Raw genomic sequence first — 13,413 nt, forward strand, 5'->3', positions numbered from 1 at the left:
GTTTCCTTCTATTTCTTGTTCTTGCTTCTGCTATAAGGAAACCAAAGAACAAAAGCAAGGCTGACAGCTGTTTCAGCTGAGCAACGTGAAATTTTATTACCTGAATCTTACGCTTTTCCTGTGGAGTTCCACTGGATACTCTGAATTATCAAAGTTCACCAAAATTAGTTCAAGATGATTCTGTGAAAGAGGAGTCCCCTGAAGATGAAATGAAAAGAAACTATCTGTTTCAGAAAGCTCCTGAGTTGTAAATGGGAGAACTGATGTGAGAAGTATCACATCTGGCCAGCTTTAGTTGGCTCTTGTTGGAGGTAAGGCCAGATAAACTTTTGTTCATACCCACCGCAGATCCTTATAGGTTCCCACTGAGGTGAATCAATATTTCAAGCACTTTAATACTTTTTCTGGTTCATGGATTTTGTAATCTAATCCAAACCTGTCATGAAAATCTTGCAGCCTATCTTTCAGATTCTTACCAGTGTCATTTTTATGTAAATCACTGGACAAAATCTTATATTTATGCTAAGAACTCCCCTACTGCGATAAAACTACGGTTTTACCACCCCTAAAACCAAATTACAATGTACTACAGCCCTCAGAACAGTAAGCATTGCAGAAGAATAAATTTTTTTGATAAATTAATAAGGAAAATAATTTTAGCAATGGGGAAGAGGTGAGAAACAGTGGGCACATTTAGTTTTCTGGTAAACTGAAGGTATGTTATTTCACCTGGTCAAATCCCAAGCTGAACTATGGTAAATTTTCTAACTTTAAATAAACTGCAACTAGAGCTGCATAAGCTGCATTTATCTGTATTGAGTCATCAGCTCTGCCAGTGTTTCTTAAGCTTGTACTCAAGGAAAAGAGGAGATATTTCAGGGAGAAGCATGAACAGTCAGGATGTGATATATTCATACATACATACATATATATATTTTTAAGGAGGGGGTGGACTGACTGTTTCTTAAATAAAACCCTTCATCACTCCTAGTACTAAAAAAAGGTGTGATAATGGTGTAAAAAAAACAAAACAAACAAACAACAAAAACACCAGACTGGACCAGCATGGTTCAAATATATAATGCCCAACAAAGCTACTTGACAATGTCTCCCCTGCATCACACTGATGCTGAGCTGACTGCTCCATGGCAGTCTTTTATCTGCTAAGGTTTACTCAAATAGTCTACAGGGGTCTGCTTGAACTTGGATTTAGAGTAAAATTCTTATCAGGGAAGGGTTATCTTCCCAGAAACACCCTTTGAGTTTATTAGGAGCAGGGGTTTTGGTTTTCTTTCCATGGGAAGGAAACCACAGGTAGCTTGACTGTCTATTTTGGTTCATTTCAAGCCTATTTACTGGCCTCCTTTTCCTTCATGAAGAGCTGTTTTTACAAACTTAAAAGACATTGTTGCTGATTTTCTGATATGTTTGTTTGGGTAATTGAGCTTTTGTCTGGTTTGGTAATTGAGCTTTTGTGTGATTAAGTGCAACCAATTGTCTGATCAAAATGGGTGAAGAGAATTCAAACAGCTGAAACTAAATGCTGCCAAAGTTTCAACTCGGTATTAACCTTTTACGAAGGTTATGAAGCAGTTATTCCTGACAGAGGTAAAAGCAGAATCGTAAACCGCACAAACATTCAGCATATGGCAAAAAGCAGGTGTCTTCAGACCATCTTTTTTGTGATAATGCATTTATACTTCGGCATGTTTGTACCAGGTAGCATTCATTACATTAACTTTTATCAGAATTACTCAAGGTAGACTCCACAGACATCTCGCTATCATCAGTGAGTTTGATTCTGGTTTTACCTGTGGTGATTTTATTCTGCTGTACTGGCACTGAATATATCATATTTCCCCTTCACACACACTTGAAGATAATAAAGTCAGATCATTGTACATCACAAGTAGATGATCTAGATATCATCGTTCCACTTCCTTCAGCTCTGTGTAGACAGCTGTTTCAGCGATCTATGGTTTCGACAGTCTGGAGGTGCTAGGTTGTGATTAATATTGTGGTATTTTTCCTTAGGTGATGTTAATACACTAAAAGCAGAAACCATGGTGTTAATTTTTTGCTGTGTTCTACGTCCTGCAGTTTGTCCCTCCACAGTTTGCTTTCTTCTCTCACCCTGGGTCCTACCTGAGTTGAATCCTATTGGAAAGTAATACAAAAGCCGAATCTTTATTCAGCTTCCAGAGATAATTCTCATTCAGCCAACTGTTCACGTCGGTCTACGTACAGCATTTAGAATTGTACATATTAGTGATCATTAATCGCCAGTCCATTATATCAATTGAATTTCATGAGCAGCTAAGGTTTACTGCACCATTTTGAGATTTAAACAAAAAGATTGTATTATTCCACTAATAACCTGTGCACAAATAAATCAATGTGTTGCTCTTTAGATAATTACTGAATTTATTTTTAAAATTACATTTACAAAACGTGACTTTTTTGATACATTTTTTTTCTTGCGCTTTATCTTGGTAAATTTCATTATTTTATCCTCAAAAACTTTAAGGCTGCCAGTTATTTGCTGCTTTTTTGCGAACTTTTTAAAGTACTCATCTAATAAGTATTTGGATTCATTAGTGTGTGCAATGTGGGATAAAGAGAAATACTTAATGCTCTACATCTTACTACCTGGTACTTTAGAGGGCTTTGCATTTTCGATTATTGTAAAAGCACTGCGATGTTGGCTGTGGAGTTTAGTAGCTGATACAGAAAAGTTTGTTTCAACATCTGTCGAGGCCACAAGGATTTATTCCCTTTTGCCCAAGGGACTTTTGAGACTGGTGCTTTGTGTGCAAGGGATACTAGTGACTCTGGAGTGCGAAGTGAGAAATATGTTGCATTTCCATTCTATTCATCTAATAAAATCAAGTTCCTCCCAGACAAATAGCAGGGGTACATAGCCTTAATCTCCTTCCCCTGGTGCTGCTCTGGAAAAAAAAAAAAAAAACCACCTGTATTATTAGTATTATGTTTGTGAACAGGGATCCTTGGGAAGTCTCAGACCTGTAGTAAATTTTGGCCAGACCTCACCTCACCATGGGAGAAGTGATTCAGGTGCTTAACAGGCATTAATTGTCATTTGAGACAACCAAGGTTATCCAGTCTGCCCTCCAGCTTTCTCTTCATAAGGAATGGGTCTTCCACAGGGCCGGTGTTGTATGTACTGATCATGTGCAGATCCCTGAGATCCCCTTTAGACCTAACGCCATTCTAAGGCACCAACACTCTAACACCCACCCACCTCCTCACGTCCTGCGAGGGGTCGCTACCTGCCTGGGGCTCACAGCACTGCATCCTCCCATCCGCGGAGAGCAAGCAAGCAATCCTGCATGCACAGGAATAGTGTTACTTACAAGTCGTCAAACGGGAGGTTTTGTAAACATGTCCTCAGACATAACTGGCAGAATGGGAATACCTTAGTGATGATTAGAGCTGAGCTTTCAAATACCTTTGCTTAGGGAATATGATTTTCTTAATGCTTTTGTTATTTTCCAGTAAAAACAGATAGGGTCAGTTTTTTTCCCCCACCCCCGCAGAAATTGTTAACTGTTCCGAAGAACTTAATTTATTTTAATACTTTGGGTTTATTACCTCCACTCCTAGGCTACCACTACCCTAGCATAATGTTAATTTTGATGAGTAATGCAGTATCTCATTATAATTCACTAAGGAAACACGTACCTTTTTTAAATGTTATGTCACGCTATCAAACAGTGGTTGCCCCCCAGGTTTAACTGAGGACTATTACGCTTTAACAGGGGAAACTTTAGGATCATCGTAAGTTTACATTGTGCTTTGCTTCAGGTCATTCCCTTGTTTATAAAAATAACAAGCATGCACAAACGCATTTCTGCCAAAGCAATAGTTATAACCCTGGAGCAACTACTGCCTGCCTTGCTGGAAGGTAGTCTTGACTTTGTCTATTGCCTACATTCAGAAGGCACTATTAAACTAAATGCCTAAAGTGCTCCCAAACTGCTGTTTCTGCAACAATGCCTGTCAAAAGCACATCCCCACTCTTTGCTGATGCTGCATGACTGCTGCGGAGAGGGGCAATGCCTGGACAAGCACCTTTGCCCCTGAAGTGTGCAGATTTGGGCAAACATGGACTTTGAAGTCTTCCAGTCAACATGGGGGACCAGCGTAGCTGTCGGCAGCAGGAGCAGATGGGGGCAAAAGCTTTTCCTTTTGGCAAACTTTGACCACACACACATCTTCGTGCCAGCATTCCTTAAATCTTTTATGCTGTAAATACAGTAGGGAATATAAAGTGCGGCTGTACATGTGTGAGCTTAAAGATGGATTTTGAACATATTTTTGAAGGTGAATGGAGTTAACTGGTGAAAAGTCTGTCTTCGGGGGGGCTCCTTGACTGAGCAGAGTTGTCATTTAAGGTTTTACAGGGTCAGATGCCCTCTCAGGTTTGGCTTGCACCGAAAGTACCAACAAATCAGAGAATAAGTTTTTCTTAGAATTTCTGTGTAATTCTATAAATTGCCAGACCCGTGGCAGGTTTTGTACTGATCATGCTTTTGTTCTTTTCCCTTTCCTCTCAGTTCTTGAAAATCCGTTTCCCCTCAAAATTTCCAAAGCTTGCCAAGAGCCCTCTCGTGCTTCCCCCAAGGTCAGCACGTTTCCTGACTCCACGTGTGCTCTTTCCCACCCGCAGAGCACCCACACCTGGTTTGCTGAGCTGGGCTGTTCCCCCCTGACCCCCCACCTCCCCGTCCCCCAACCAACCATGACCTTTTATTGCTCTCTTGGCCCCAGGGAAGGTCCCAAAAGCCCTGGGACCCCCACCCAGCTGGGTCAGGAGAAGGGCTGTTCATCACTGGAGAACCAACTCCAGGCTTGGCCAGAGATGGCGAAACAAGGTCCTGCTTTGGTAACGCTTTGAAAAATCTTTTTTCCCAGGGCACACCAGCTGAAATGCTGTGTTTGTGTTTTTTTTTTTTTTTTAGAGATCCCCTTGGTGTTGTACCTCTTTGCCCTGATTTCCGTCACCTGGCTGTGGGGAGGACTGCACATGGCTTACCGGCACCTCTGGATGTTAGTCTTCTTCATCATCTTCAACAGCCTGCAGGTAAGAGCTGGAGCCTTTTCCTTCGTCCTCTTGCAGAGCTGGGGGACATCCCCACCCCTCCCAACGTGTTCGGCTTCACCAGCTGAACAACACCCAGAAACACACTGTGACACGGTGGAAGTGTTACTTATGCATTCTGTTTATTTCTCAAATTAGCATATAGAATGCATATTAAAGCAAGGGGTGCATTGTTTTGAAACAATAGGAGTATAATTGCGAAGATTTAATTTCATAGCTAATACAGTGGGAAAGAAAATTGCTTGCTTCTGTCTGTAATGTGTTACTGAGATAATTACACCAGTAAAAATGAAATATCTGCAGCCTTTGCAAAAAAACCCAGAGTATTTCAATTTTCTGTATCTGTTAACTCTAATAAAAAAACCCACAAAGATTTAAAATCCCTAATATTGAAATTTTTTCCATTATGAGAGGTGAGCCTTGAGGCTTAGTTTTTCTCATGCAGCATACACATTGGTAAAGCAGAGATCTTCTCATTGAAAAAAATCAGATATAAACTAGAAGATATTAGTTATGAAAAAATGCAAATAGCCCTTTGCAAAATTTTACACAAATTTTTTCACTGGACTCAGTACTGCAGTACGCTGCATTCAGTGCCATACTGCATATTGCAGAATTGTTTACAGAATAAAGGTTAGTGTATCACAGATGAGAGAATTGCTCTGATGTGTGAAAAGACTGAAATTAAGAGGAATCAAAAAAATATATATCCAAATTTGCGGTGTGCAAATTTCTTTGACATTTTTATAACAGAAATATCCATGACACAATGTGTTATTTTGCAATATTAAAAGTCTTTATACATTGTAAAATAGAAGTTGTTTAATAAGGTGTATTTTCACAAAGCAGACTTATTTTAGATTTGAATTCAACAGGTTGGAGTTTCCTTAAGCAGCAATCTAATATTTTGAAAATGTACATCTCAGACATAAATTCTTTTTTAAATCGAGAAAAAAAATGTAGCTTATTCTCCTTGCAATACTTTTGATTTTTCAGTATATATTGTCATTTAACTATTCTGTATATGTTGGCATATATTGGCTCAAAGTAGTTATGATTTTTTTTTTTTTCCTGTGATGTTAGGTGAATAGATTTGCCCTGGTAATTGTCTACAGCATAGACATAAAATTGCTTTTTTGCAGTGAGACTGCCACAGCTCTGCAGGACCGGCAGCAGTACCAAAGCACATTCCATCCCTTTCCTGTCTCCCTGCAAAATCTCAGAGCACAGGCAAACCCCCCCTGCGGGTTCTAGCACTACAACTGTAACTGCTGCAGCTTTGTAGTGAAACTTAATGCACTGAGATAAAGCATAAATGTGTGGTGATGTTTGTGTACGTACATGTAGATTTACACACACATTTTATATATCCTTCCTTACTGTCTCTTTACAAAGAATTATTACTAGCATACGATCTGGGTTTGTGTTACATAGATCTATCTTGGATACACAATTTTGAAAAGGGTCATATGGAATGACTGAGCTTTTGTGGCAGAGGTGAAATAGTGTCAGAGCACTGTATTATGCATGGACATTTTCTTCAAAATAAAATTATTTTATTGCCAGCGCGTATTTAGAGAAGAAGCACTGAGTTCTCTGTGAAAAATATTAGTCAGAATGTTGACCCTTCCATGTAATTGCCAGAGGAGACGATATATTAGTCTGCTTTATATAACCTGAAATTTCATTTTATTCATGTTCAAAGCCATGGGATTATTATTTTAGCTAATGTTGCTAGTTTGAAGACACCAATTCATGCAATACCATCGAGAAGTAAAACATGTTGGATGTTGAAAGTCAGTCATGTAAAATATGAGGCCCACAAGGTCTGCGGGGGATTTATTGCACTAGTGGTCCAGTATGACAGCGGGTGATATGGAAGATGCAGATATAAAAGCATACCTACAATAATGTTTAAGTCGTGACTGCTATTAGAGATGCACTGCTGAATGACTCCAAATCAGGATTTTGTTTAGATCCAGCTAAAAGTGAGATGATAGCAGAAATATCTGATTTTCTCAATCATATTTGTTTTTCAGTGAGTTAAATTTAACACTCTATGTTGTTTTGTTTCCATTCGTGCACTCTAAAATCTTTAAACCTTATAAAGTAATTTTTTTTTCTTTTATTGTCTTTTCCTTGACTCTTGACTAGTCTCTTACCAGCATTACTTGCCCATACAAAATGCCAGTAACACTTGTGTAGATAGTAGTAACTCTTCTGTGCTCCTGCTGGAAGTTTTTTTGAAGTATTATAATTTCAGAAAAAATTCCACCATGATTACATGCAAGTGCAAGAATGCGTATTTCCGTAGGTATATTTTTTTGGTGCTCGAGGACCTGACATAATAACTTTCCCTCTGAAGAGCTACACTCTTCTGTCAGCTGTGTCCCACGGCAGGTTGTGCACAGAGGTCAAACAACCTCTGCTGGCAGGTGCTTTTCTGATCTTTCAGAGACATGTCCCCATTTGCATCTGCACCCTCAATTAGACAGCTGGGAAATAGATATTCAGAAGCTTTGCTTGAAACCCGTCAGAGGAGCTAGAAAATGAAAACATTAAGAAAGCAAATACTGCAGGCATCACCCTCCTCCACTGTCTGTCTGTCCTTACGTTGTCACCATCGCTGTGCAGCACCACCACGGAGCTCCGGCTTGGTCTCAAACCCGTGGTGATGCCAGACTGCCAGCATTGCCCTTCTGCCTGTAATTCTTCCTATAAATCTCTGCCAGCATGAGCAACTGCTTCACCAGTAGATATTATCTCTTGTATCGGGATCGATTCATTTGGCTTCCTGTCCTAGTGATGGATGGTGGTATCTGGGGAGTGACTGTAGATGTCCGTGGGCCTGCAGAAGGTACTGCAGCATCTCTGTTCAACTTACATCAGTACTCATCTTCCACAGCAAAAGGAGAAAGCTGCTATTTTTGACATTCCTAGACCCAGAGAATCTGCAAAACTTCAAAAATAAAATAATGTTCCTTTCTTGAAAGGAGATGCAATTTCAAATGTATAATCTATTCCTGGTTATAAATTAAAGCGTGCAGGTCTGGAGCTCCATCGCAAACAGCAGGAAATAAAAATTTTTCCTTGCAGTTGTGAGTAGCTCAAGAACTTCACACTTCATGTTTTGAAAAACATTTTTTCCCTTTTCTGGAGTTTTCAGACATAAAATATAATAGGGCGGTATTTACTACATTTCGTTATAAATATTGGAATTTATCTTTTAAAGTCTAAAGTTAACAAATATTTAAAAGGAAAAGATAGTGTTGGGAACCCTGACAACAGTAAAAAAAAAAAAAAAAAAAGAGTAGCTCTTTCACAGCACTACATTTTTTATATTTGTTTATTTGTTTTAATAGGTGATTGTCTTCAGTGCTTTGTAAATCCCTACAAGCTTAAAAAAGATTTCCTGGAACGGCCCCACATTTTAAATAACCTCCCCACATACATTGTTCTCCTGTTTTAAAGTTACCATTTATCTAATCAGGAAACAGAAAAACTGACATGAGATCCAGGTAACCTGACATGCAGCACGAAATGAAAAACAGGGAAGGAACAAGGCGAAGAGTCTGTAAATTTCCTTCATCTCTCCTTTTCATCAGATAAATGGATACACCCAATTGTCTTATTTAGAGAAAATGTCAGTATGCAAACTGTTTGTAGAGAAGAAAATCAGGTGTTACAGATACAGAATACTGAACAAGCGAGGGTTTTGCTGTAAGCAGGTACAGCTTTACAAAGCTTTGTCAGAGCACACTCCCACTAAGGATGGGCTGGTGTGGGGAAGCACGCGGTCCCTGCTGAGAGGGCCTGCAGCCTCTGCAGAGCCAGGTTCATCCACGACAGGGACAGCTGTCTCCAGTGTCCTTTGAAGCTTTAATCTCAGCCCAGCCTTCTGGGAATGGGAGGGGAAAATGGGACTTAACAGTGGATAACACATTTTCATAATGGTTTCGAGAGGAACTATCAGTCTTTTAGTGCGTGCTGTTGGCATCTCATTCCCATGCGTTATCAACTCTCAGAACTGATGATGATTGTTGAAACGAGGCCGTTTTTTCTGCAATAAAAAGCAGTTTTACCATTTATTGGTGGGCATTTCTGTTATACAACATGCTCTGTTTCAGCTGGAAAGCAATTCAGTGTTCATTAAGAGCTTTTCCACAACAAGAAAGAGAACATGAAACAGTTTACGAGAAACAGAGTCCTGCTTCCCTGCTGCTCCGGAGCTACAGACCGTGTAACAAAGCAGAATGCGACCCATTAAAACGTGCTGGATATCCAAATGGATTCAATTCAGGAGACTGGAAGGGCACTGCACGTTATCCAATTTAGTTGCTTAGCCTTATGACGTGGATTTCCTAGGAAAAGCACTTGATAGAAGAATCAAGGACAAATTGTTTCCGAGCACTTCCTTCAGGAAAAAGTTCCCATCAGAGATGAGTTTATAGTATGAGCTATTCTAGTGCGCGGAGGTGAAAGCAACTCTTTGTTTGTAACTTCAGGAATAAACATGCAAAGTGTGTATGGGGGGACAATAGACAATACACAAAATAAAAAAATAAATTTAGAAAAGCATGAAAGGCAAAGGCTAAGAAGCATGCTTGGGTTATCTGGTGTTTTGCGTTCCTCAGCAGTATGCTCCTGATTATCCTGCCAGGCAGCATCTGTGTTGCAGAAACATACTCTATATCGTGTGAAAGGCCTCACTCGGTTCCTCATCTTTTCACTTGCAAAACTGAGAGGAACATTTACCTCTTTTCTTTACATATGGTTGCCTTCATGGATTTATTAACAAGAGACTTGCTCCTGGGGTCAGGAGTGAAAGAACAAGCTGCTGTCTTTTGTGCTTCTCTCTGAAGTTAGGATTTCACAAGCTGTTTAGCATACACTATCCTCCCCTAAATGACCACTGTGTTTTTCAGGCAATTAGGGGAGTGTTTCTCGTTTGTATAGCTGACGTCATCAGCGACATACTTGCCGTTCAGTGGATCCAAAGTTCAGGGTGGTGGGTGGATCTCTTCCCATTGTTTACAGAGGGGTTGGGATGAAGCTTCAGACCCGTTCTCAGGCTCTTCCCTGCAGCCGACTTTCTTGGTATAATCTTGATTATTCCTTGGCTATATTTCCAGCAAACTGCGCTGCACACCCCAACCCTCTATCTTATAATTTAGGGTGTATCTACACTGCAAACTACAAGGTATTAGATTACCCACAGTTACCCCTGTCGTGGTTTCCTGTACCTTGTGCTAAGCCCCACCACGCCCTAGCCCCAGCAATAGATTAATTAAATTTTTTAATAAGTGATTTTGAACCAATCAAAACCTTGCTCATATGGAATACTGAAATGTTACCCGTCGACAGTACCAAAACTCCATTTTTCAGCAATTTTAAATCAGGAGAAAAGTAAATAAAATATGGGCGTTATCTCATTATTAACAACAGTATTCAAAAAGATCTTTTGTGGTTGATTTGGCTGATGTAGATATGAGTAAAATGTCTTTGCCTGTTCTGTGCTTGAGCACACCAGGATGACTCATGCCCACATAATGACCAAGTGTTACGTGTAACATACATCTTCCCAAGAAACAGGAATAATCTGGAAGCAAGAGTTGACTGTTGATTTTACAAACTGGGCACAATGTCTGACTCGCCTAATATGACAGTTTTTAAAAGTCAGTTTATTTGTAGTGAATTACAGTAAGAGAATATTCAGGAGTTCAGGGATAAATGTTTGAAAAGCTCAATGGTACCTTTAACAAGAAATATGGATGTACAGAAAATGAGTGAACAGGGGCACACCCAAACCTGGCATTGGCTGGAGTAGACATGATTCAGCAGACTTCATTAATTAAAATAACAGAGGCAAGCCAGACCAGGAGCAAGGACTAGCTCAAGTAGCAAAAGAGATAAAATATCAAAGAAAACCAGTAGATATGGTGGAAAAACAAACCAAACCAACCAACCAACATTATAATGAGGCATACCCTGTTTAATGCAACATCAGAAAATAAATGTAGCAAGATAAACCAGTATGCCACAGTTTTAGAAGCAAAGAAAAAAGTTTAAAAATACAGCACGTTGAGGAAGCAGGAACACGACAAAGATATACAGTTTTGTAAGTACATTATATTAGTGCAGTAAAGAAAATAAACAAAAGTGTATGGTTTAAAAGCTTTTGCCAGCACCAGCTGCAAATGAAAGATACGTTTTTTTCCTAGAACATGCTATTTAACTAGGGACATTGTCGGGGACACTGAGGAGGCCACCGCTATAAATAGGTTCACTTCCCATTTCTTATGGCATCTTCCTAAAGCGTCTCCTCCTAGTGAGTCAGAGATGGACTCGAAGATCCTGTACAGCAGTTCTGATGATCCAAGCCCCACAGAAAAAAAGCCAAGTACTAGACAGACAAGAGACGAGGGTAAACGTGGTGGGCTGCAAAAGGCTGCCTAAAGATTTTGAGAAAAGTGATTCTACACTGCATACAAGCCCAGCAAATGACAATGAAGTCATCATAGTATTGTCAGGACAAGGTGAAATGCAAGCAGAGTATCAAAAAAAGCACATATGCCTGTTCAAGTAGAAATAGTACGTGCAATACCGAACCCTCTTCTGCCAGCTGAGTGCAGAAACCAAACACAACTAAACGCAGCTCAAAGAATTTGTACGCTACCCCAGAAACAGAAGAAAATGCACATTTAAAGCAGATATTTTGACATCTGTGCAATAAAGTAGAATCTTACACTGTTACTAGGGGTTTGGATTATCTTCCAGACATACTATACCTGGAAGGAAAGAAAATAGTGTACTTAGTGCAGTTCACTTGTTTAATAAGTGAACCACAAAGAAGTAGAAAAATATGCTAATTTTGTTAAAGTAAAAAACCTGAAAGTTTGTTCAGTATGTGCACTTATTAAAAAAAAAAAAAAAAGTAACTAGAACAAATATAAAGCAAATCAAGAAAGCTTGTAATTTTCTGAGGCTTCACACTTTTTGACATCATCGACTAAACTTCTGGGATGTAATCCTGATTGGGCAATAGCATTGACATATGTTATACCAGCAGACCTACAAAGCCTTCCGAGTGACTTGATTATTCAATGAATCAAGGTAATGCAGTATTCAATTTTATATCTCTTTCTCTAGCGATATTACTTCCTTCTTAAAGAATTCTCTGTGTTCCTAGTTACCACCCTAAACATACTCTAATACATGATTACTGTAATGACTTATGAAATGATAGTAAAGTATTCCCTTTACCTATTCATTTCCTTATGTAACGGACCCAAAATCAGTCTATAGCTGGAGATAAAACAAAGAAAAAAGTGTGTAGTGTCAGATAACCAAAGGAAGCTTTGGAAGGTTGGAACTAAATATCTCTTAGATATATAGGAGAAATTGATGTCAGAAGAGAGTAGCTTGTGTCTAGAGCTGTGTTTGTGATGATGAAAGTCTACAGAATAGTGCATAATAAAATTGCTAAAATTGCAGAGTGAAAGAATGTACTCAAGTGGGCTTTGCTTTACTTGAATTTTCAGCCAATTGTCAGTCAAAAACATTTAAAGAGTATTTCAATCAGCTGCCCACTTAAAATAGGAAAACATGATTATAGTGTATTTTTAAAAAAAACAAATATAGTAATTAAATAATGTTTTAGGTCTTCCAACACCTATGAAACTCCTTCAGCTGTTCTTGAATAACTTTACATTAAAAATATATTGCAGGTAAAATCTCTAAACACCCTAATAATTTTTTGGGGTAGCAGATGATGAAGGAGTTTTAACCATTCCCCTTGGAAGGTGTTGGTAATAGCAAGAGTTATGTAGTACACCACAAGAAGTAAGAAATATGACTATAGTATGTACTGCTGCAATAAGTGGAAGTATATCCACTGAAAAGGACTTGGGATCTGGTGTGTACTTTTCTTCTTCCACCTCTGTCACTAAGAGTTCACTTTTCTTATTGTGGAGAATAAAATAGCAGCCAGCTTGATTTGGTATCTGTAACAAATCACCTGCGTCTTATTTTACATTGCTGCTAATATCTTTGTGTAAACTTAAAAACATTTTTTTTTTCAATAATTCAGCTAAAAGAAGTATCCTAGCATAATCATAATGTAGAATTGATCTGTATTTTGCCTTTAAATCCAGATTTCTAAATTCCGTCCCATTATTTTAAGACCATTAACTGGTGGTCATCGAATTCAGAAGGTGAATATGGCTTCTAAGTCTTGAAAATAATGAGTTTCTTTATAATTGCCTGAAGTACTTATTGGTTTTTTGGGTTTT

General features: G+C 38.9%; 1 protein-coding gene across 6 annotated transcripts in view; it reads left to right on the forward strand.

Annotated features, from left to right (window-relative positions):
• The window catches only part of ADGRV1 (adhesion G protein-coupled receptor V1), a 308,947-nt gene that overhangs the window by 261,920 nt on the left and 33,614 nt on the right, over nucleotides 1-13,413 (forward strand). For all 6 annotated transcript variants that reach the window (XM_074932928.1, XM_074932933.1, XM_074932927.1 and 3 more), the window contains one exon: nucleotides 4,983-5,104. In XM_074932928.1, coding sequence (XP_074789029.1) covers nucleotides 4,983-5,104 — 122 coding nt within the window. The remainder of the gene's footprint in view (nucleotides 1-4,982; nucleotides 5,105-13,413) is intronic.

Source organism: Athene noctua, chromosome Z, assembly GCF_965140245.1.
Source record: "Athene noctua chromosome Z, bAthNoc1.hap1.1, whole genome shotgun sequence".
NCBI classification, from domain to species: Eukaryota; Metazoa; Chordata; class Aves; order Strigiformes; family Strigidae; genus Athene; species Athene noctua.